Source organism: Labrus bergylta, chromosome 18 (assembly GCF_963930695.1).
Source record: "Labrus bergylta chromosome 18, fLabBer1.1, whole genome shotgun sequence".
Classification (NCBI taxonomy): domain Eukaryota; kingdom Metazoa; phylum Chordata; class Actinopteri; order Labriformes; family Labridae; genus Labrus; species Labrus bergylta.
The window spans coordinates 25,742,596-25,764,251 of record NC_089212.1 but is presented as its reverse complement, the minus strand read 5'-3'; the positions used below and the strand labels follow the sequence as shown (position 1 = coordinate 25,764,251).

Genomic DNA, 21,656 nt, shown 5'->3' with positions numbered 1-21,656 from the left:
CTCACTCTCTACACATCTCACTGATTGGACCTTTAACTTCTGAACAAACCTGAAGGAACGTACTTGTTTTGTGAGTTGCCGTACTTCCCAAATGGATCCCCGGCTTTCCCTCCGTCTCCGGTGAAGATGTACAAATATCCATCGAGGCCAAACAGCAGCTGACCTCCGTTGTGGTTGGCGGCTGGCTCGTCGATCTCAAGAACGACCCTGAATGTAAAAAAAGGTTCAGTTCAGTTCAATCATATCTACTTAAGTGATCGACTTGTTTCTGGTTTTGGTTTCTTAACGTTTCTTAAGAATGCCCTGAAGTTATTATTCTCCATCCAGCTTTCATCATATCAACAGTACTGATGTTTATGTCAAATACAGTAATTATTTGTCTTCAGAGAAAGAAGTGATAACAGAGCCGGCCTCAGGCGTCACAAAGTCCCCCGACATTACAGAGAAATGTGCTTGCTCAGGTACCTTCATTTTTGGCAGATATTCTGGGGGAGGGTACACTCAAGTTCTGAGGAAAGCTACCTCTGAGATTGTTGTTACCTAACCAAAACAAAGGAGGTGATTGTTTGTGTCTCGCTGCGTACCTACAATTCTACAATTCACTTAGCAGACGCTTTTATCCAAAGTGACGTACATCAGAGAGTAAGAACAACACAAGCAAGGATCTAAAGGGAACAATGTGAGTAAGAGCAAACGATCAGCTTTGAGTCTGATTGGACACACAGGTGCTGACAGGAAGTGACCAGAGGCAAAGCACAACATTGAGGGCAGTTCTTGAGAGCTCTAATCAGTATAGAAACCATCTTATAAGTCGTCGTTATCAAACAAAAACCATCGTCATTACCATCATCATCATCAATAATATGGAGACCATCATCATTAAGTTAGTAGGTATTGAAAGAGCTGGCTCTTTAGCTTTTTCTTAAAGGTGCAGAGGGACTCTGCAGATCACATGGAGTTTGTACCTCTCTGAGTGAGGATCGGCCACGTTCATATCGTTGGCCGACACCTTCATCTCACTGATTCGGACTCTGTCCAGCTTGCTGTTGACCTGGATGGAGTAGTAGATGAAGAAGCGCCCGTTGTCTCTGTACTCGGGGTGGAAGGCCATGCCCAGGAAACCCCTCTCGTCCCCCAGCCACTGCGTGGTCATCACCTCCCCGCTCAGGTCCAGGAAGGGCCGCTCCAGCCGGCTCCCGTTGTGCAGGTAAACCCAAACGAAACCCACCTGCTCGGCGATGAACATGCGGTGCGTCTCGTCGCCGGCGTGCAGCATCAACACGGGGTTCCTGAGGTTGTTCGCCACCTCCGTCAGGCACAGCTGCAGACAGCCTCTGGGGTCCTCCGCCACCCGCCCCAGGTTGCTGTTGAGGTCTTGGCTCTTCAAGACGTTGGGGTAGCAGTAGTCCTGGTCGGAGAGGTCGACTAAGCTGCAGAACGTGGACGCGTCTCGCCCTGAGGTGTCCCGAAGGAGCCGGTTCTCGGTTAGATATTTAACCGCGTGGCGACATTTACCGTGGAACTCGGAGCAGTAGCCAAAGCAAAGACCAGGAAGCTCTCTGACGGGCGTGTACGGGTCCTCAGCGTCGTACAGGTGGGCGGCATATGGAGAGCACTCCTAGATGGAGAAAACACAGAACACTAAACTGTAAAGATGATCATAGAATCATTTCAAAAACACCCAAAATAACATATAGATAACATATAGGTTCAAGTGTAAAGGTGATGATTTTTTGGAAATTTGGACACCCTTCTTTAGATATAGTGGTAAAAGACGAAAGGGAATGATGGATTACAGCCCAGAAAACAGACAAAGGGATATTTTTGGGTCATAGGGTAGAACATTTTTTTTTTTTCAAATGTATTTTAATTTTTTATTTTATGCGTTGTTTTCTAATCTTGCTTAAAAGACATTGCTTTTAATGTTACATTTTTTTCAATGTAAAAGAAAAGAAATGCTGCCTCACTGTCAGCTGTGGTTATTATACACTGTTTCCTGTACAAGCTTGGATGCCGTGGCATTCTTCGTGCCATACTTTGTGGTTACAGGCATAACTATTTTGTCTATAAAGTATGGGGTGTGCCATGTGTCTGAGATGTGTGTGTTGGCCAATGTGTGTTGTTTGTTCTGTTGTACTGTTTGAATTGTCTGTATGTGTGTTTAAAAGTTAAAAGTACAATAAAAAAAGTTTTGAAAAAAAAACACCCAAAATGAACCTTGGTGTGAAAAGTCACCCCTGACTTCTTTTTGTTGCCTTTACAACAAAGGAAGCAAACACTTCTCACCCAATGCAGACTTCTAAGCTGTGAACTTTTCTGTATCTACCTCCTTCTTTATTTGCCAAACACCTTAACAGCCTCTGCACTACATCACTTTATTCTGTCCATTTTATATCAGTATTCATACAGTTCTGGTTACTTTATTCCTGTTGTTTTTTATCCATCATTGCACTACGGTCACTTTATTCATTTCAGTATTTACCTTTTATAATTATAGAATAGAATAGAATTACTTTATTGATCCCAAATTGGGAAATTGTGGCGTTACAGCAGCAGGTTGTCCAAACACACAATATGAGCAATAAACACAATGTTAGCAAATCTAAACATAATATAATATTAAATACAAAGTAAATAAGCACTAAAAATATCAAAACTAAGAATGTGAATATATACAACCAGGCATTTAACTAAGCATTACTAGTCTTAAATATGAAAGATTAAATGTAAATGTGGAAAAACAGAGTTGTAAATGAACAGTACTGACATAAGTTAAAGTGCATGAGTGTAGACATATTATCAGCATCAGCATATATTGTATATATTAGTTCTGTTGTTCCACTATTCACCATGCACTTTATAACTTATCATTTAGTATTTGACTACTCGCACATAGCTCTGTATATATATATATATATTTAGTTCTGTTTACATCTGTTAGTCCGATCACTGTCCACTTATATCTACTCTTTTTATATTTTGTATTTCAAGTTAAGTTTAAGCTTTAAGTTGTTTTTAAATTGACACTTTATATTTAGGTTAAAATGTTTCGTCTACCTGCACTGTTGTTAATTTACTGCTCTTTGTGCCTTTGAATTGCCCCCCGGGGACAAATAAAGTTTTTTGAATTGAATTTGAATTTGAATTTGAATGCCTGAAGAAGATCTCTAACGGGAGACGTTTGTGATAACATTCCTTTTATGTGGTTTTAATAACGTGAAAATTAAGTTAAAAGTTTATTTATTCAGATATCTTCTTAGGCAATTAAAAACGTGTCTGGTGATGTGAAACTACAAATATATATTTTACTGCAACGAGGAAAGAACTAAGTAACTAACTAACATGCAGAACATCATCTGGAGCAAACAGCTCGTTCATTAGAGCATCTTTTTTTTACCTGACACATGATTTCCTTCAGCATGTCTGCACAGAGCTCGTAACCGGAAACTTCCAGCTGGTCGATGATGTCCCAGTATCTCTCCGCGATCACGTTGTCCGTTTTCTGGTCGCAGCATCCAAACTCCTCGTACTGCGTGCAGAACTCCAGGTGCCACAGAGGTTTGAAGGGTGGCTCGAAGTCCAGACACTGAGGATGAGCTGATGCTGGCAGAACCGGGACGAGCAACATCAGTAACAGGATTGGGATGAACTGAGGAAGGCTCGGGGTCCTTTTGAATGAGCGCGGAGCTGCTGCCGTGCGTAAAGACGCGCAGCCGGCTCCGCTTGGATGGAGCGCAGCATCCCGCGTACTCGTCATGTTAACCGTCTGGCCCCGACAGAGTGACAACTCTTCTGTTCTCCTTTATGTATGTAGGGGAAGTATGCCCGTGAATGCATGTGTTACGCATGCGCAAACATATGTGGAGATGCGTCCCAGCAATTATTTTCTACCTCGTTTCAAGATTCAAGATTTGTATTTGTCACATGCTCATTCTGATGTGCAGTGAAATGTAAAGACTGTTCCGCAAGGCCATGCAATAAACACTCAAATTACTAATACACATATAAACTGTAATATAAAAATATAATGTCAAATTTAAAAAATAATTATTTGAATATACAAAATATAGAATAATGTAAACAGTGTAAAGTGTCAAGGGTGTCAAAGTGCAGATTGGAATGTGTGGTGTGTGTGCATCATGTAGTCACAGTTCTGTTTTGTTTAGTTCTGTTTATGTTTTTAACTGAGGAGAGTGGAGTTAACAGTCCGGACAGCCTGAGGAAAAAGTTTCATATCTCACCTCCTGCACGAGGCAGGTAAAAAAAAAACACCTCATCTGAGTTTTGTCTGCCATCAGATAAATGAGAAGCAAATAAAACAAGAAAAAATTGTAAAGCGGTCAAGTTAATTGGATTTTTGTTTTATTCTCTGCTTTCTGCACCGCAGAGGACTTGGCAGGGGATTACGCGCGCGCGCGCGCACACACACACACACACACACACACACACACACACACACACACACACACACACACACACACACACACACACACACACACACACACACACACACACACAATGTCGAGGCATGCAAATATCAACAGGTTACCACAACACAGACCGTCATTTAGTCTTACATTTATGTAAAAGCGCCTCGGGGCGGCGTGCTGTTTGTGCAACAGCTGCTGAGCTTCATCCTACACATCTTACTGTCCCAGCATGCAACTCGCTTCTGAATGTAAAGGTGTCTATCATCACTTCCTGCGTGTGCCAAGAATAATAAAATAAAAATCTAAAACCCAACAGGTGTGTCTGCACAGTGCTCCACTTCTGTGATCAAGCCCAGCTCCAGTTTGAAGTCTGGATTATGTTTTGTGATAATGAGTATCGTCTGCATGTTAGTTTGAGTAAATGGAACCATGTAATCTGGAAAATACTGGGGTTGCTTTAACTGCACTGCAATGTGGACAGGAATAGAGCTTCAATCTGGCATTACACAAACATAAGTGGATGTTGCTTGTTTTAAGAATTAAACTAATTTTATCAAGAGAAACACAACAATAAAGCCCTGTTTCCACTCAGCGGTTCACTTAGGTACGGTTAACATTTATTGGCGTTTCCACTGTCACAAATCGATCCGTACCATCCTCCTTTTTGACACCCTGAAGCAGGGGCGACCTCCAGGATTTCTGGGCCCCTAGAAAAGATCTCACATTGGGCCCCTCGACCACAGCCAACCCTGAGATGTCCCCACACATCCATGACACCAATGAGCCACTAAAAGCTTTAAATTAAGGTCATCAAAATGTTCCTCCTACAATACTTTTCAATGCAACACATTCTTACAATACAATCATTTTAATGCTACAGACCAACACTAGGTAAAATGTACTTTTCTATAAACGTGTGTATTTCATATGAAATGCACCTGTAACAGATGTGGTCGGGGGAGTAAAGAAAACCACACTTTGACTGTTTTCCAGCTTTTATTTTCTCCTGCAGAAGACAAAAGAACATTCAATTTGCCTTCTGGACATTCGTTTTCTGCACCTCTGCTCCCTCAGCAATGCAAAACGGCACCGTGAGGGACAGACGGAAGGAGCTACGGAAACCCAGGAGGTACAGTGCCAAAAAGGTCATTCTCAAAGGAAACATAAATTTGTTAAAATAACAGTAAATATACACAACTCGTTGAGATAGAATTCACAAATACTTAACAGAAATAAATGAAATCTCAAATATAAATTGTAAACTGTACTCAAAAATAAAGTGCATTTTAACTCCGTTACACACCTAAGAGAAGAATAAGTCCATCAAAGATTGCACACAAACTCCTGCAAATTGTCTAAATTGTACAAATAGGAGGGCTTCCTTTTTAAACTTCTAAACAAAAATTCTGACACAAAGAGGCGCTGCTTGGGGTGCCAATAGCCATAGTGGTTAGAGAGTGCGCCCCAAGTACAGAGGCTTTAGTCCTCCAAGTGGGCGGCCCGGGAACGAATCTGACTTTTGGCTCCTTTCCCTTCTCTCTCCCTCTCTCTGGTTTCGGACTCTATCCACTGTCCTGTCTATAAATAAAGATAAAGACCGCAACAATAAACATTTAAAAAAAAGAGGCGCTGCTTGACAACAGGCAAGGCAGGCAACTGCTAGGGGCCCGAGGCCAGTAGGGGGACCCCCAAGGGCTGACAAACTAAAACTGTTCAAAGTTAGCAATAAGAAACTCCGTTGGGGCTCGAATGAAGACTGGAGGTGTATTTTACATTTACTATGATAGTTTTGACTTAGAGAGAAACACATCCAAATACAAACTATGGATTTATTTCAGGACCAATAAGGACCCCTTCCTGCAATGGGGCCCTGGGTCTTCAGCCCCCCCCCCCCCCCACGCCCATGCCCTGAAGTGTAAATCCAAAGTAAATGGCGTCGACACATTTGATCTCCTCTACTTATCCGCTCACTCAGTAGACAGTCTTTATAATAGGAACTATTTGACATTTTCAAAGTGACAAAGCAACTTGGCTATTTTCCCCTGAAGGCATCTCTGGGCGACCGGTCTGGAAGGGGCCCCATTAAATCCAGGGGCCACACAAGTTTCTGTCTGATGGAGTGTCACGCTAAGACAGTCTCCTGTGACAGGATAATACCTGGAAATTGTAGCTGCAGTGCCATCTGATCTTCCCGCCTCGTGTCTCTTTGTTTCAACGCTGAAAATATTCCAGATTTGTATTTTTTTTTTTTTTTAACATTTCTAAATTAATTTACCAAATGACTCCCGGAAGACCTGGGGGAAAGTTTCCAGCTTTGCAAAATAATAAATATAATAATAAAATTAGGAGATGATATTCGCCTGATAATCGGTCCTCAATATCTAATTTTGCAGAGTTAGTTTAGTAATATTCAGCAGCAGCTCCCCCGCTGAGGAAATTAAACTGCATGATCTCTAAAAAACTCTGAGAAACTCTGAGCTGCAGGCAGAGACAATAAAACCATATTTGACTCAAAAACAAACTTCTTTGAAATCAAAATATTTATGAGCGACCTCAGATTTATCCTCAATTTTCAACGTAGTCAACATGATGTTTCATTCTTTGAAACATAATGCCTGGAATAAAGTGTCATTCACCTTTAAGACCACCTTTGTACTGTAACGCTCTCTACATTTAACTTCTGCAGTACCTACAAAATACTCTGGAAACTTCCTGTCAATAAATGTGTCAGTTTATTAAAGAAGACTGAGAGGGGGTTAATCGGCTATGGGTGCTATTTACCCTTTAATAAAACTTTACAAAAGGACAAATCAAGGAAGATTATAACCAGAGGGGGGCAGTAAACAAACACTGTGGATGCCAGCTGCTCTAAAACATCAAATAATGGGAAAAAAAGAAACGAAAAAATAGTTTGATGGGTCGATTTACTTTTATCCAAATAAAAGTGTGAGTTAATTATCCCAGGATTGTTGTGATATATAAGTATTTTGATTAATTGTTAATAAAACTCTTTATCAACATCCCTGTGTGACGGTTTATTCTTGTTTTCAGGGTTTCTATCAACCCGGATAACATCAACAATTAAATATAAAACTGTATTTCCAAATGTAGAGGCCAGTGCATTGCAGTATAACCGACTTGTAATGTTTTTAAACATTAGAATTATATTTATCAAGTAATAGAGTAGAACTTGCATTATTTATCCAGCAGAAGGCAGCAACTAATTTACAGATTGTCCTCAAAGTGGACAAGGAAGCGGAACTTCGTCATTTATTTTTATTTTGCATTTGTTTTGGTGATGAGGAAAGGTGTCAAGTTACACAGGATTCAAAACATTGAACTTCCTGCTCTTTATTTCAGCTTAAGATACTCTTTATGAAAGTTGGTTTATTGACGCTCAAACTTAGTAGTATGAAAATAAAAATAATGTGTAAATATTATATTCAAAGAAAATTTAGTTCATCTTTAACAATATTTGTCTTTATTTACTACGCATACTTAGTATTTCTCATTAAAATCAATTTCGCGGTTTTATTTTGAAGGCGCTCTCCCCGGCTCAACGGTCGTTTTGATGCTAACCGTTTTCAGTTTGACGCGCGGCGACAAGGCGCTGCCAAGTCTGACAACAAAATATACGCTACATATGCAGCTAAATATTAACCGCCATGGTATCTTAAACCGGGGGAGGAATACACGTTTTCATGCTCGGTAGGTGACCGGAGTCAGCTAACTTACCGCCGTCGAGTCGACACGCTGCTCCCGGGGAACACAGCCGCCCTAAGCGGACGCTGGAGAGGCTACAATGAGCTCGGAGCACCAGAGCGACAGCGAGGACGCGGACGAGACGCGGCGGGACAGGCCCGACCGAGAGGAAGACCCTGACATCGACGACTCGGGCGTTGGGGATGAAACCCCTCAAGACGGTTCTCCCTCCCGACCGGAGCGTAGCCCGGCGAGGTCTCCGGCGTCCCAGGACCGGGCGCCCACCACCTGCCGATCGCCCGCCGCGGCGCCGCAGACGGGGACCGGCGACGGGGAGGACGGCGACGGGGTCTCCAGCAGCGAGAGTCGGCGGGGAAACAGTCTGTTTTCATGGCTTCAGACCAGGACGATAAGACGAGGGGTGTTTGTGGACCCGGCTAGGGACAACTTCAGGACAATGACCAACTTGTACTGCTCCATGAATCCGGCTGTGGAGTCTGTGAACCTGAGCACTCAGACCCACGGAGCCGTGTTCAATCTGGAGTACTCCCCGGACGGGTAAGACTTCACTGTAACCCGGATGTCATGACCACAGAGGTGCAAATGTTGCCCCCCAAAAAGACCCCTTCGTGCGTCTTTTTGGGGGGTTTGAAGGGGTTTGAAGGGGTTTGAAGGAGAGGGGTCACTCCCGCAGCCACATGTCCCTGACTTGTTCAGGTGTATTTATTTATTTATTGACAGTTTACAACCAAACTCGAGACAAATTGAATGTTCTTGAGGTTTCGTCAGATCCTCTCCCCTCATGCAGCTCTAATGAGTTCATGACGGCTTTAAGCCTGTAGGTGCTCAGACAGCAGGTAGGGGATAAACCCTGAAGCCAAAGCAGGCCAAGCTGCTCCAGTCTGGGTCACATGTGTTTATTTCACAGCAGGACACATCACTTCTATCTCATCGTTTTCTATTGTTTTAATCAAGAAAACCTTAACTGAGATTAAGGATCTCATCCTGGCCAAGACATCGGGGTGTGTTATTGTAATTTTTTCCAGATATTCAAGTAAGATAAAGCATGTTTGGTAATATTACCAGACATGCTTTATCTTACTTGAATATGTGGAAACAACAGGCTGCAGCAAAGTAAACGATCTGCATGCATGAAACACAGATGAGCTCATCCTGAGTCACAGAGCAGAAAAGTGATCAGTCGAAGCATCTACGACCTGATGCACCTCCAGTGTCTGTAATCTACTCTTAAAAAGATTTAGGGCGTACTTGCACTATGCAGTCTAAGCACGTTTGACCCTCTATGTCCGGTCCGTTTGACTAGTGTGAGTGCTCCGGTAGACCTCCTCTGCACGGTACAGTCAGAGGGGGCCGCTTGTCAACTTGCAGGGGAAGGAACTGCTTGGGGGCCAGTAATGGACCCCAAAGGGCTGACAAACTTTAAACTCCTGCAGTGGTTCAAAATGTGCACATTTTGTAATGACAGTAGGAAACCTAGAGGCCCCATCTGGCAGCACTCTCTCTCATTGCCCTGCTAAGTCTTGCATGATTATTCCTGTGAAAGAGGAAAAGAAAACTGGTTTCATCTTTCAGCTTTCACTCTCATTGTTTATACTTTTAAAGGACATAAATCCTCGTCAGTTTTTGATCAATAGCTGAGAATCAGATGACAAACTGTGTTTTGATACCACATGATTTAAAAACAATACAATCTCTGTTACCAAATCTCAGATCTTCAGTCCTTTTTTAACCAAACTTTGCAGCGAGAGAAAGAGAGAGAAAGCTCTGCCTAAGTTGAATAAAGACGTTGGCAATGTTTATGAAATGTTGCCAGTGTATTTGTGCAAGTTCAACAGCTTGCAGAGGTTTGGCTTTTTGAATTTTTTGAAAATGAAAAACAAGAAATCAACAGGTATCAATATCGTCTGATTTATATTAGAATCATATTCAAGCTTTAAATCCTGATGTTGTGACAACCTTTGTGCATTATTTGTCTTCGGTTTGATTTGTGTTAAAAAACCTTTTGAGAAATATATCGTCTTCTGTATCGATCTATAGAAATCAGCTGTTTCCTCCCTGATGTATTCACTGATTGTTCTTCCTCTGATCAGGTCTGTGCTGACTGTCGCCTGTGAGCAGACTGAAGTCCTGCTGTTTGATCCCATCTCGTCCAGACACATCAAAACCCTGACGGAGGCCCACGAGGACTGTGTCAACAACATCAGGTGGAGCCTTTCTCTAATCTTGAATCATGCAGGGAGAGTTCACTAAGAGAGTTCACCTCTCAAACTGAAAGGTGGAAGACCGACGCAGTGAAATATAAAAAGATTCAGGACGGCTGCCTGATCCCTTAAATCGTTAAGTCGTTTTTTTAGTGTGGGTCAGAGTTCATCAGGTGAAAAGAGCAGAGGCCAATAAAAGGACAAAAGATCAAACTGCTCTCTGAAATCAGGTCTGCAGGAAGTCAATTATTAAGTAGTCTAGACCACACTAACCGAGACCAGAGTGATCCGAGATCAAGACAAGACAGAGAGATTTAGGGATCGAGACAGAGACAAGACCAAGACCAAGACCAAGACCAAGGCAGGGCGAGACCAAGACAAGACCAAGACCAAGGCAGGGTGAGACCGAGACAAGACCAAGACCAAGACCAAGACCAAGACCAAGGCAGGGTGAGACCGAGACAAGACCAAGACCAAGACCAAGACCAAGACCAAGACCAAGGCAGGGCGAGACCAAGACCATAAATATCTCTGAAGAATCCTCATCTTGTGTTTAGGGGGCGTGTCCCTCACTTAGACCGTAACACCGGGAAGGTTGCGGCCATAACTGGAAGATAAAAATCTAATTATGAATGAATTTAAGTTATTAGTTCTTGTAGAATGAGGAGTTCATCATTTGAGCCGATCATTTGTGGTCTTGACCGGTCTTGATCCGCAATCTGCCCGTTCTGAGACCGAGACGAGACCTTCACATAGTGGTCTCTCCAGACCGCTCACTAATATAACATTTCCCCCTGCAGATTTTTGGACAACCGCCTGTTTGCCACCTGTTCAGACGACACCACCATTGCATTGTGGGATCTCCGTAAGCTGAACTCCAAGGTGTGCTCGCTGCACGGCCACGCCAGCTGGGTGAAGAACATCGAGTACGACACCAACACGCGTCTCCTCGTCACGTCGGGCTTCGACGGGAACGTCATCACGTGGGACACCAACAGGTTTGTAAAATTAAGATTTACTTTTGTGCTTGTATTAGAGAGATAGGACAGTGGAGAGAGAGAGGGGAATGGCATGCGGGAAAGGAGCCACATGTCGGATTCAAACCCGGTTCAGCCGCCTAGAGGACCACAGCCTCTGTACATGGGGCGCACGCTCTAACAACTGTGCCACCAGCACCCCAACAACTTCTGTTCTTAATGGTTTTTTTTATTATTTGTGCTGTGGCATTAATAGAGAAATATTGAAATTGTAATATGATTTAAAATTTGTGACATTTGTTTGAGTTCGTGTCAAACAAACGCCTCGTGTTGGGAACCTGATTTTAGACCAGAATCTCAATGTGAAGTAAAGAGAGGAGAAGAACATCCTGGAGAACAGGAAACATGCAGCAGCAGGTTGATTAGAGCACGGAGATGGTAGAGGTGACATGCAGACAGTCTATGGTCGTGCAGCGATCACAGGGAGTAAAGGTCACCACCCCCTCCCACTGGCCCCTCCCACTGGCCCCTCCCACTGGCTCCAGGTGAATTCTCCTGATTATATCCTGCTGTGTTCTCACATCAGCTCACTCTGACTTTCTGCAGAATAAACATGAGGAGGCTGGAGGAGAAACTCCGGGTGAAGAGAGAAACATTCAGATGTTTGTGTTCACACATGACGCTCCTCTTCCAAATATCTGGAGATTTTAAAGAGTTTTGTGCAGATGTGAAAGCTCACATTTCTTTCCCCTCTTGTTAACTAATTGTTACTTTGTAACTAAAGCAGCATTCTTATAACAGTTTTGACCTCCAGTAACACACAATTTAAGATGTAAATATTTAGAATATTATCTCATAATTAGGATGGTTTGTAGACGGACTAGGGACACATATTAGTGTTAGAACAAGATGGTGAAGAGTGTTTTACATAATGTGTGACCTTTAATAATCCGCCTGTTTGAATCTGCCAACAGCTACAAATCCTTCATTTCCTTTATCCTCATTTAAGAAGCTTTTCTCTGAGGAGAAATTTGTCTTGCAGCCACGTCAATACACGTCAAAGTCGCAGGTACTCAACCTCAAACATGGAATAAATCTCCGTCCTTTGGGGGGCGAAGCCTGAAATTAAACAATAAGAAAAGAAAGTGTTGAATATCTGGTTGAAGGTTTGGATGTGAGGTGGCGGTGAGAAAATGTAGAGATGGTGTTGCAACCTGGATACAATACAGGGTGCTATTGTTTACCTCATTCTGCATCAGGAGCAGGTCGTAAAGCTGTAACCATAAATCACAGGCTTTCATCAGCTCTCTTCCTCTCTTCAGTCTATCAAATGAAACCTGCAGCCTATCAGCTCTGAGGCTTTTTGTTTTTATTTTTTGGCTGTAATTCAACTCTGAAACCGGATTTTCTTTCCTTGAAAACAAACCACAGACTTTATAAAGACTGGACAGCAGTACACCTCGCCTCCAGTGAAGCCAAATAGATCAGGGCTCAGGCATTAAAAAATACATCCCAAATAAATAAATTGGCTTTAATAATTAAAGCTTGAAGATGTCTGAATGCCAGAAATCTGAGCAACACGAAAGCATGTAGGCTATTTAGAAGAAAGGGGGGGGTCAGGTCTCGTGTTCTGTAGGACTCGGGTCCAGTTTCAGACCTTTAAAGTATTTAGAGCACCCCCTGCTGTCTGGCTGCAGTATTGCTCATAAACCCCGCCTGCTCCATGTTAACAGATGAGACACCGGTCAAACTCTAAAATCAAAAAAATGCATGTCCGATACATTTTTCTGAAATTTGGTTCCATCATGAGTTCATTATTATCGCGCCACTTGTCTTTTTCTCTGAGAAGTTTCTTTTGAATTTGATGCTATAAAAAAAAGTTATAAAATGCAATGATTGACAGCTCTCTTAACGAATGCAGCTCCTGCAGCGCTGTGTGCAAACGACAACACACACAAATGGTTCTAAAAGAGCTCAGATCTGCACCCAGCAGAAAGACAGCTCACTTTTTTTCCCTCTGAGAGACCCACAAAAATTGGACTGCGTCTTACATACTGTAAGTCAAGTGTGTGTTTTCGTTAGCGGAAGCAGCATGACGTCAACACTTTGGCTCTTCCTGACGTCTTCTGCTTGAAAATTCCCAGAATTTTGGATTCATCTCTCTCCAACGAGAAATAAAGTCGATGAAATCAACCCTAAGATGAAGCGTTCCTCAGACTCACCATGAGGCTTTGTGTGATTGTTGTCCTCCTGCAGGTTTACGGAGGACGGCTGCCCGCACAAAAAGTTCTTCCACACTCGTTACCTAATGAGGATGCGTCTGACTCCCGACTGCTCCAAGATGCTCATCTCCACCTCCTCCGGATACCTGCTCATCCTCCACGACCTGGACCTCACACAGTCCCTGGAGGTGGGCAGCTACCGCATGCTGCGAGCGCGGCGGACTCCCCTCAGCTCAGGTCAGAACACGTCTCAGTGAAGAAGAAAAAAAACTACACTTTTTGAATTCAAAGCAATTGAATGATATGTCCATCCTTTGATAAAGACTTTTAAAGCTGTTCCGGTTATTAATGCAAAGACTAACTTGGTCATTTTATCAAATCCAAACTTATGTCTTTGCACAAATGAATGAAGTAGTTCTTACCTATGTTGGATATTTATTGATATCACATACCTTTGGCTGACTAAATCTTGAAATGGTTAGAGCATTGTTGTTTCCAGATTGGGGAAAAAGATTTTTGACCCTCTTGTGATCCTGTAGATGGAGGCACATCGACGTCCAGATCAGCCGGAACTCCTCGGCAGGGAAACGACTCCAGCAAGCTCCACCCTCACAGAGAAGGTCAGAGAAATCATAGTTGATGTTAGCTGAGGTTCTCTTCAGCCCCAAAGATAAAAAAAATGACATTAAAGGTGACATATCCTCCTCCTCTTCTTCAGTTTAAATAAGTCTCAGAGCTCCTCAAAACACGTGTGTGAAGTTTCTAGTTCTAAATCCACTCTGATCCTGTATTTGATCATGTCTATAAACCCCTCTATTTCAGCCCTGCTCAGAACAGGCTGTTTCTGTGTTTGTACCTTTAAATATGTAAATGAGCTGTGTCTGACCACACCCCCTCTCTAGAAGGGCTTGGGAGTACTCGGTCTTTCACGCTCCATGTCCTATTGTTTACGGTGAGAAGGCAGACTCAGAGGGCAGAACAAACACCTAGCTGTGAGAGTGTCACCCACCTGGGGGAGGGGCTACTGCCCTTTGTGATGTCATGAAGGGAAAATCTCCAAACAGCCTGTTTGAGCACACATTTTCTGAAAAGTGGAGCAGGCAGAAGACGGAGAGGATGGACTTTCCTCATCATTGGGGGGTTTGTAGACGGACTAGAGACACATGTTAGAGTCAGAGGAACATGGAGAAGTGGATTCTAAAGAATATGAGACCTTTTAGAACGATTAATAAATAAACGGTTGTTCTCACAGGTATTTCTCCGAGGAACAGCCTGGAGGTTTTGACTCCAGAGATCCCCGGAGAGAGAGACAGAGGGAACTGCATCACCTCCCTGCAGCTCCACCCGAAGGGCTGGGCCACGCTCATCCGCTGCTCCAGCAACATGGACGATCAGGAGGTCAGACACATTAATCTGCAGATATGCCACATATCTAAAAGATTCAATCTGTTGTTTAAAGGGATAGTTTGGTGTTTTTGAAGTGGGCGTGGTATGAGGTCAACATTCAATGTGTTACCACGTGGAGATGTCTCCTTTAATGAGAAACCTCAAGTGTAGCTTGGATGTGGAAGCTTGGATTTACATCGCTGCAGAGGAAGCCATTTGTACCTCGTAATTTATCTCATTTCATGAGTAAACCTAAAAATCAATGGTGCTTTAAGTGTACGCTATATTGAGAGATGTTTTAGCACTTTAGTTACTTAAATAGATTGGCTTTTCCTCAGAAAGTCAGTTTATTGAAGCACTACTTCAGTGCGTCACATACGTCATCCTCTGCCTGTGTGCTCTGATCAGTTGTTTGATTCAACAGGCTTTGAAAGAAAAAAATAATTCATCCAAACAAAAAAAAAAAAACGAGTTTTACAGCGACTATGACACTTGGACGTTTACTGTAAAAACAAGAGGACATGTTTGTAGACCGGAGTGCACAGAGGAAACACTTCTGCAGAGAGACGCCGGAAACGTCTGTGGAAACTGGAGAACAGGAGTGATCCCGAGTTACCTGGTGGTGCACAGAGAGCTACGAGTGGGACTAAAAACAGTCCTCCTGGATCAGAGGATACCAGCGGCTCACACATGCCTGCAGTCTGCATGTCTCCCCGTGCAGAGCACCCTAACAAACCAGGCTGTAAACATGTTACCGCCTGTTGTTTTGGGGCTTTTTGACTGGGTGTGTATGTGACTTCTGGTGTGCAGGCGGCATCAAGTGGACACTCGGCGAGCTGCAGTTTTTTTCATTTGAAGCGCAGAGGTTGCTGTTTGGTCTTTTCAAGATGTGACATCACTACACTCTAACGTCTCTCTCTCTCTCTCTCTCTCTCTCTCTCTCTCTCTCTCTCTCTCTCTCTCTCTCTCTCTCTCTCTCTCTCTCTCTCTCTCTCCCCCTCTCTCTCCCTCTTCAGTGGACGTGTGTGTACGAGTTCCAGGAGGGAGCGCCCACCCGCCCGCTCGTCTCCCCCCGCTGCTCCCTACGCCTCACCCACTACATCGAGGAGGCCAACGTGGGGCGGGGCTACATCAAAGAGTTGTGCTTCAGCCCCGACGGACGACTCATCTGCTCCCCGTACGGCTACGGGGTCCGCCTGCTGGCCTTCGACGAGAACTGCGGCGAGCTGGTGGACTGCATGCCGGTCCAGACCAGCTGCCTCAGAGAGATCCGCTCCATCTACTCGCACAGCGACGTGGTGCTCACCACCAAGTTCTCCCCCACGCACTGCCAGCTGGCCTCGGGCTGCCTCAGTGGACGAGTCGCTCTCTATCAGCCCAAGTTTTAGAAAGCAGAAGGATGCAGAGCTGAGTGAAGAAGTGCTGATCAGGGTTCCTGCACAGATTACAAAAAACACTCAATAGAACTACATGTGAATTTAAAGACTCCTTTCATCTGATAAATGCAGATTCACCGCTCTCTGAACCTTTCAACACAATTTAACCAGAGTTAGGAGGCGTTCCTTTAAAAAGAAACTCATTACTCTACAAGATTACTGCCATTAAAGGCTTACTATGCGACTCTCTGAGCAGATTGTCCGATCAAAACAGCGCTCTCTACACACACGGGGCGGGGCTAACGTGGCATCAGGGGCCGACAGTGAGAGAGGGAGGGGTTAATGTATGAAACATGTTTAGTGCCTCTGAGTGAAACATTAAAAACAACCCTCCTATCATCTTCCAGCATTTGTTTTAAAGTGCTGACTTGTCTTCAGATATTTAGCGATCAGTGTAATTTTCTCTGAACGCTTTTCAAGACAACCTGTTCTGGAAACTCCTCCGATCTGTGATACAAAAGGGATTCACCTGAGAAATATTTAAAAGCACTTCTTCACCTGGGTCTGCAGCTGGGAATCAGACTGAACCTCAGGATGTCTTGGTGGGGAATCATAAGCTGACAGCCGCTGAGCTGAAGAGAAAAATAAAGACGACTTCTGAGACCACTGAAGCAGTGGATGAAACGAAAGCCTCTTTGAACCTCAAACATGAATTAAAGAAACACTTTGAGGCAGCAAAAGGGGGAAAACAAGACTCCTACCCAGACTGAGGAGAGGGTTCGACCCACGATGCAACACGGCGTCAGTGAAGAACAAACTCTCTTCTTTTTCATACTAAAGATCGTTTTTGTCTCCATAGCAGTAGAAATCTTTGACTTGTTTCGAGACGTTGCAGCTGCTGTCTCTGGACGAAAAAAAAACACTAAGGATGCAACAAACAGACGTTTCTCTGACGTCTGCGCTGTCGTCGATCATTCGACGCGGCGTCCTGCACTGCGGACCGTATCGCTCTGCTCATGCCTTCTCCACAGGTGCTGCTTCATTGCTCATACAATCTGAACGCCTAACGCCCTCAGATCTCCCCCGGTCGCTCTCTTTCTACCCTAACCTTCTCCTTTTTCCATGCACACACTTCTGTCTCTACTGGTTTAAGCTTTTTGGTGGTTTTACTGGTGTATTTATGATGGCACTCCTCCTTCACAGTGTTTGATTCATTTGAGTGTTTGCAATCATTGAGGCAGCTTAAGGTTGAGGTGAAGTTCTCATTTCTCTTCACTGTTTGTGTTTTTATCATGAACTTTATGCCGTCTGGAAAAAAATAAAGTCCCAGCCTGTCAGTATCCAGATCCACTTCGTGTACGAAATGCAAGATTTTCATGCTTTTGCAAAGAAAGAACTCCCGAAGAGATAAGACTGGCATTACTTTTTATAAATAAATGAATAGAGCTCCATCTTCAAATAACTTCCCCACACATTGCATCCTATTAAATCAATACAAATGTTTATTAAAGGTGCAATGAGTACATTTTAAAGCTGACTACTGTAGGTTGTAGCAAAACAGTGAAGTGGTGGAGGACTACTTTCTGCTGCGTAGTAATACACAACAACAACAACTTAGCCTTAAACGCATTCTCTTTGGCTCCACGCTGTAGTTTCCAGCAGAACAATTATCTATTTTTTGTCTTTTCCAAGTAAATATTAACCCTTAAGAAGTATTAACAATCCTGCCAGCCTCATCTTTTAAATAAGTGTCTCGTCGACTCTCGGGTTGGTTACTTTTCTGTTAGCAGACGCTGCCTACGCATCTCCTGTTTGACCTAAAAGAGAGAAAATGGTTGCCATGAATTGATGTGTTTTTATGACTTTGTTCTGTTAAAGTATGAATAGAGAGTTTGTTGCCCTTACAAACATATCACAAATCATTTTCATATCATTATAATACAGTTAACCAATCAGGTTTTGACTCTGTGAGGAGCGAACAGGATGCTTTTTCTGTTGAAGGATGGGCAATGCTTTAGTGTTTGAACAAGTGTAGTAAAGCTGATTTAAGGTCCAAGCACATCTTTAATGTAAACAGATGACTGAATACAGAATAGGTTTTAGATAGACATAGCATATACTACTATGCATAACAGCCTTTATGAAGATTCTCCTCTTCTTACTTATTTTATGTGAGGGCGATGTTCTGTGTCAGATGCCAAAATATGGTTTTCTTTAAAGTGAACTGTGAGCTGAGAGCTTGAGGTTAACATGCCGTAAAACTTCAATTAATAGCCCGGGCAATCAAATGACCCCGCCTTTATTTGGGACAGGCGTCAATACGAGGCGGGCCTTTAATTGTTTTAAAATAAAAATTTGTGCACAGCAAAGATGGGAAAGACTATCAGATTGTAAACTTAGGCCTACGCAAGAAAGAATACTTAAACGTGTAGAAGAAAAGAAAAGAGGATTTCTAAAAACATTGATTTGATCTTACTTGGTAAGACATCCTGACCAACCTGTTTCACTTTGGGGCCGAGGGGAGACGTCCTCCTCATTAATATATTTTTGATCTGCAAACTAATCAACTCTAAATTCACAGACTCCTCATATTGAATGTCTTTGTCAAAAAACTTGGAGCAACAGCAGGCTGATAATTTAGCGACTAGTCCTCAAATTGGCATGGGCGGTTCTAAGCAGGGGCCAACAGGGGCCAACAGGGGCCAGTGCCCCTGTGACACTGAGCTTGGTCCCCCCTGTGGCCACCCCTCTAAAAGGAAGCACCCCCCTCAAAACACAGTATTTGACTCAACAACCGGACTCATAATCTAGTATTAAATTCTGTTACTGGAACAAATATAAATCATGGTATTTTATGATGTGTGCTTTTATTTGGCATAAATATATAGATATTTTTTAAAGCGATCATCTTTGTCTATTTTTCACCGGGGTTTAATGTTCCCCTCTGACAAAACAACTGGCCCCAGTTTGGCCCCCTCAGTAAAAGTGGTCTAAAACCACTACTGCAAATTGGGATGGGCTTTTATTTGAATTTTGAAGGTATGCTATGATGGATGTTAAATTTCTTTTTTTTAAAGAACTTAATGAGATAAACAACTTTTTTTGCTTTCTTAAAAACGTTAGATGTGTAAATAAATACATATTGGTCCATTGAATACATAGTGAAGCTAATGATAGCAGCTTAGCCTGGTTTTTTCCACAAAGATTGAAAACAGACAAAGTAGCGCTCCGTGTTAACTTTCACCAAGTCTGCCTATCACAGCTGAATAAAGTATTTGATTAATATTACACCTCGGGTTTTTAATGTGTACAAACCGAAGTTTTAAACCGAAAATCGGCCGTGTTTGTGTTGGTTCTGGATCAGACTATTTCTTGGCCGGGACCGGTTACTTCCTGGAATCTCGGCAGGTTGCCTAGCAACCGAACCGCACATATTTGGAACATAAACACAAAGACAGCAAACTTGTTTTGTACTAAGGTGTTTTTGGTTTTTACAGATTAAACACACCAGATGCAAAGTGTTGATTCATTGTATGTATTTATTACAGTTTTTTATGTGCAGGTTCATATCACAAAATGTTTAAATTAATCTTCATAACAAACCCCTGCAAATATTTAAAAAATATATATATATTCACTATTCTTCGAAATATAGCATGATTAATTCATTTTCTCAGCTCACACAACATGAAGGACTCTTAAAACACTCTGTAACGCAACATTTCTCCACATTTAAGATAGCTTTAAGACGTTTTTCAGATTTTTCATCACATTTTAACCATATTTGTGAACTGTCATATTTATTTTTTGTGTGAAATTAAGTTAAAGATAGTTTCCTTATTAAATATAGATGTTAAATTATATATAAATGCTAGATATTATAGCCTAAATGTTTAATCTAAATTTCAAGATTCTAAATATTTAGAAATCATAGCAAATACTTTGAATATTAAATATTTAGAATTGCAAAATTTATTTTTAACATTTAGATATAATATTTAACTTTCAGATATAATATCCAACATTTAGACAGCGTATAGCCTTTAACATTCAACATTTCGATGTAACATTTATATTTGCAAGTGAAATTATCTTTAATTTATTTTCAAAATTATTTATGAATAAATATGACTTTAAATGTGATTTTAGAAAGTGACATTTTAGAGCTAAATGTGGAGAAATGTTGCTGTTGTTTTTAGTGTGTTAACTTTACAATGGGCGCCCCAACTGACTGCTTAAAATGTGGATATTTTTAAAGGTGCACTATGTAGATCTGGTAGTGAAATTTGAAAGTTGGAGAAGTGAAACTATTCTGTTATATTTTCTGAACTAAATACACAAACTTTATTCAAAGGAAGAAGTGGGTCCCTGGAACATGTTTTGGAGCTAAAAAGCCCCGCCATAACTTCCTGCGTAGCATTTTTTCTTCAAACAATGTTCCAGGGACCAAATTTTCCTCTGATAACAGTTTGTGTATAGATATATGAACACAGAATCTGGTGCACCTTTAACTCATGGAGTCTATTTCACGTTCAGATCAACCAATTTGGGGATGTTCCCTCATCAGGATTAACTAATCCCCTCCTTACATGCGCTTATCAATTGTGTAATTAACCCTTTAAACCGCAAAATGTGTGGTTGATCTTTCTTGTAATTGGATGAGTCGAAGGTTAAAGTGCCAGAAAGGTGTGTACTCTGCTTTATTTAATTCCCTTTCAGAAGCTTCAAGAAAAGTGTCTTATCTGCCATTTTCATTTCAGGTACTTTACAATATATGAATTAGATTTTTCAGTCACTCCTGCTCTGGGTTTTAACATTAATTCTGCTGTGGATTATGTTCTCAGTATTTCTGGTGTTAACCTGTGCACACCTGACCTGATCCCAGCTGGAGGACGAGGGTGGACGAACATGTTGAATTGCTTACTTGCTTTTGTTTCTTTAATGGCTATACACAGCGAGTAATCCCAACAAATGATGCTAAAATGGTACTCATTATCGCTGAAATAAAAAGATTAACTTCTTTTTCTATGCTGACTGTTCAGTGTTTTAAACTCCACAGAAGTAGTGCTGATGATCAGCCACTAGATGGCAGTAATTACACTTCTAGTGGTTCCTACACCAGGTTTAAGACCCTTCAAGAGGTCTTCAGATGATACACAAATATGAAAGATGTTGCCTTTCAAGAGGAAGAATCATTCTGGTAGAACTGAACTCCACAAAGAGGACATTTCCGTGTGTTTCAGGGTCACAATCCAATACAGTGGGGAACCATTGTCCTACCATGTTAAAGCAACAAAAATCATTAAAAAAACCCTGAAGGTTTCCCTCCTTTTCAGGATTA

At 42.2% G+C, this 21,656-nt stretch overlaps 2 protein-coding genes across 2 annotated transcripts in view; one reads left to right on the top strand and one right to left on the bottom strand.

Annotated features, from left to right (window-relative positions):
- Window positions 1-6,317, bottom strand: part of hhipl2 (HHIP-like 2) — a 12,627-nt gene extending 6,310 nt beyond the window's left edge. Inside the window, exons 1-3 of the mRNA XM_020656576.3 lie at window positions 3,398-6,317; window positions 966-1,618; window positions 64-207 (exon numbers count right to left, since the gene is read on the bottom strand). Of these exons, the coding sequence (XP_020512232.2) occupies window positions 64-207; window positions 966-1,618; window positions 3,398-3,757 (1,157 nt within the window). The 5' untranslated portion in view covers window positions 3,758-6,317. The remainder of the gene's footprint in view (window positions 1-63; window positions 208-965; window positions 1,619-3,397) is intronic.
- A 1,688-nt stretch (window positions 6,318-8,005) lies between these two features.
- wdr32 (WD repeat domain 32) lies at window positions 8,006-21,341 on the top strand. The gene is made up of 7 exons (XM_020656575.3): window positions 8,006-8,690; window positions 10,244-10,357; window positions 11,155-11,352; window positions 13,588-13,790; window positions 14,093-14,173; window positions 14,806-14,951; window positions 15,956-21,341. The coding sequence occupies exons 1-7, from the start codon at window positions 8,233-8,235 to the stop codon at window positions 16,325-16,327; spliced, it is 1,572 nt and encodes a 523-aa protein (XP_020512231.2). The 5' UTR covers window positions 8,006-8,232; the 3' UTR covers window positions 16,328-21,341.
- Window positions 21,342-21,656: the final 315 nt, after the last annotated feature.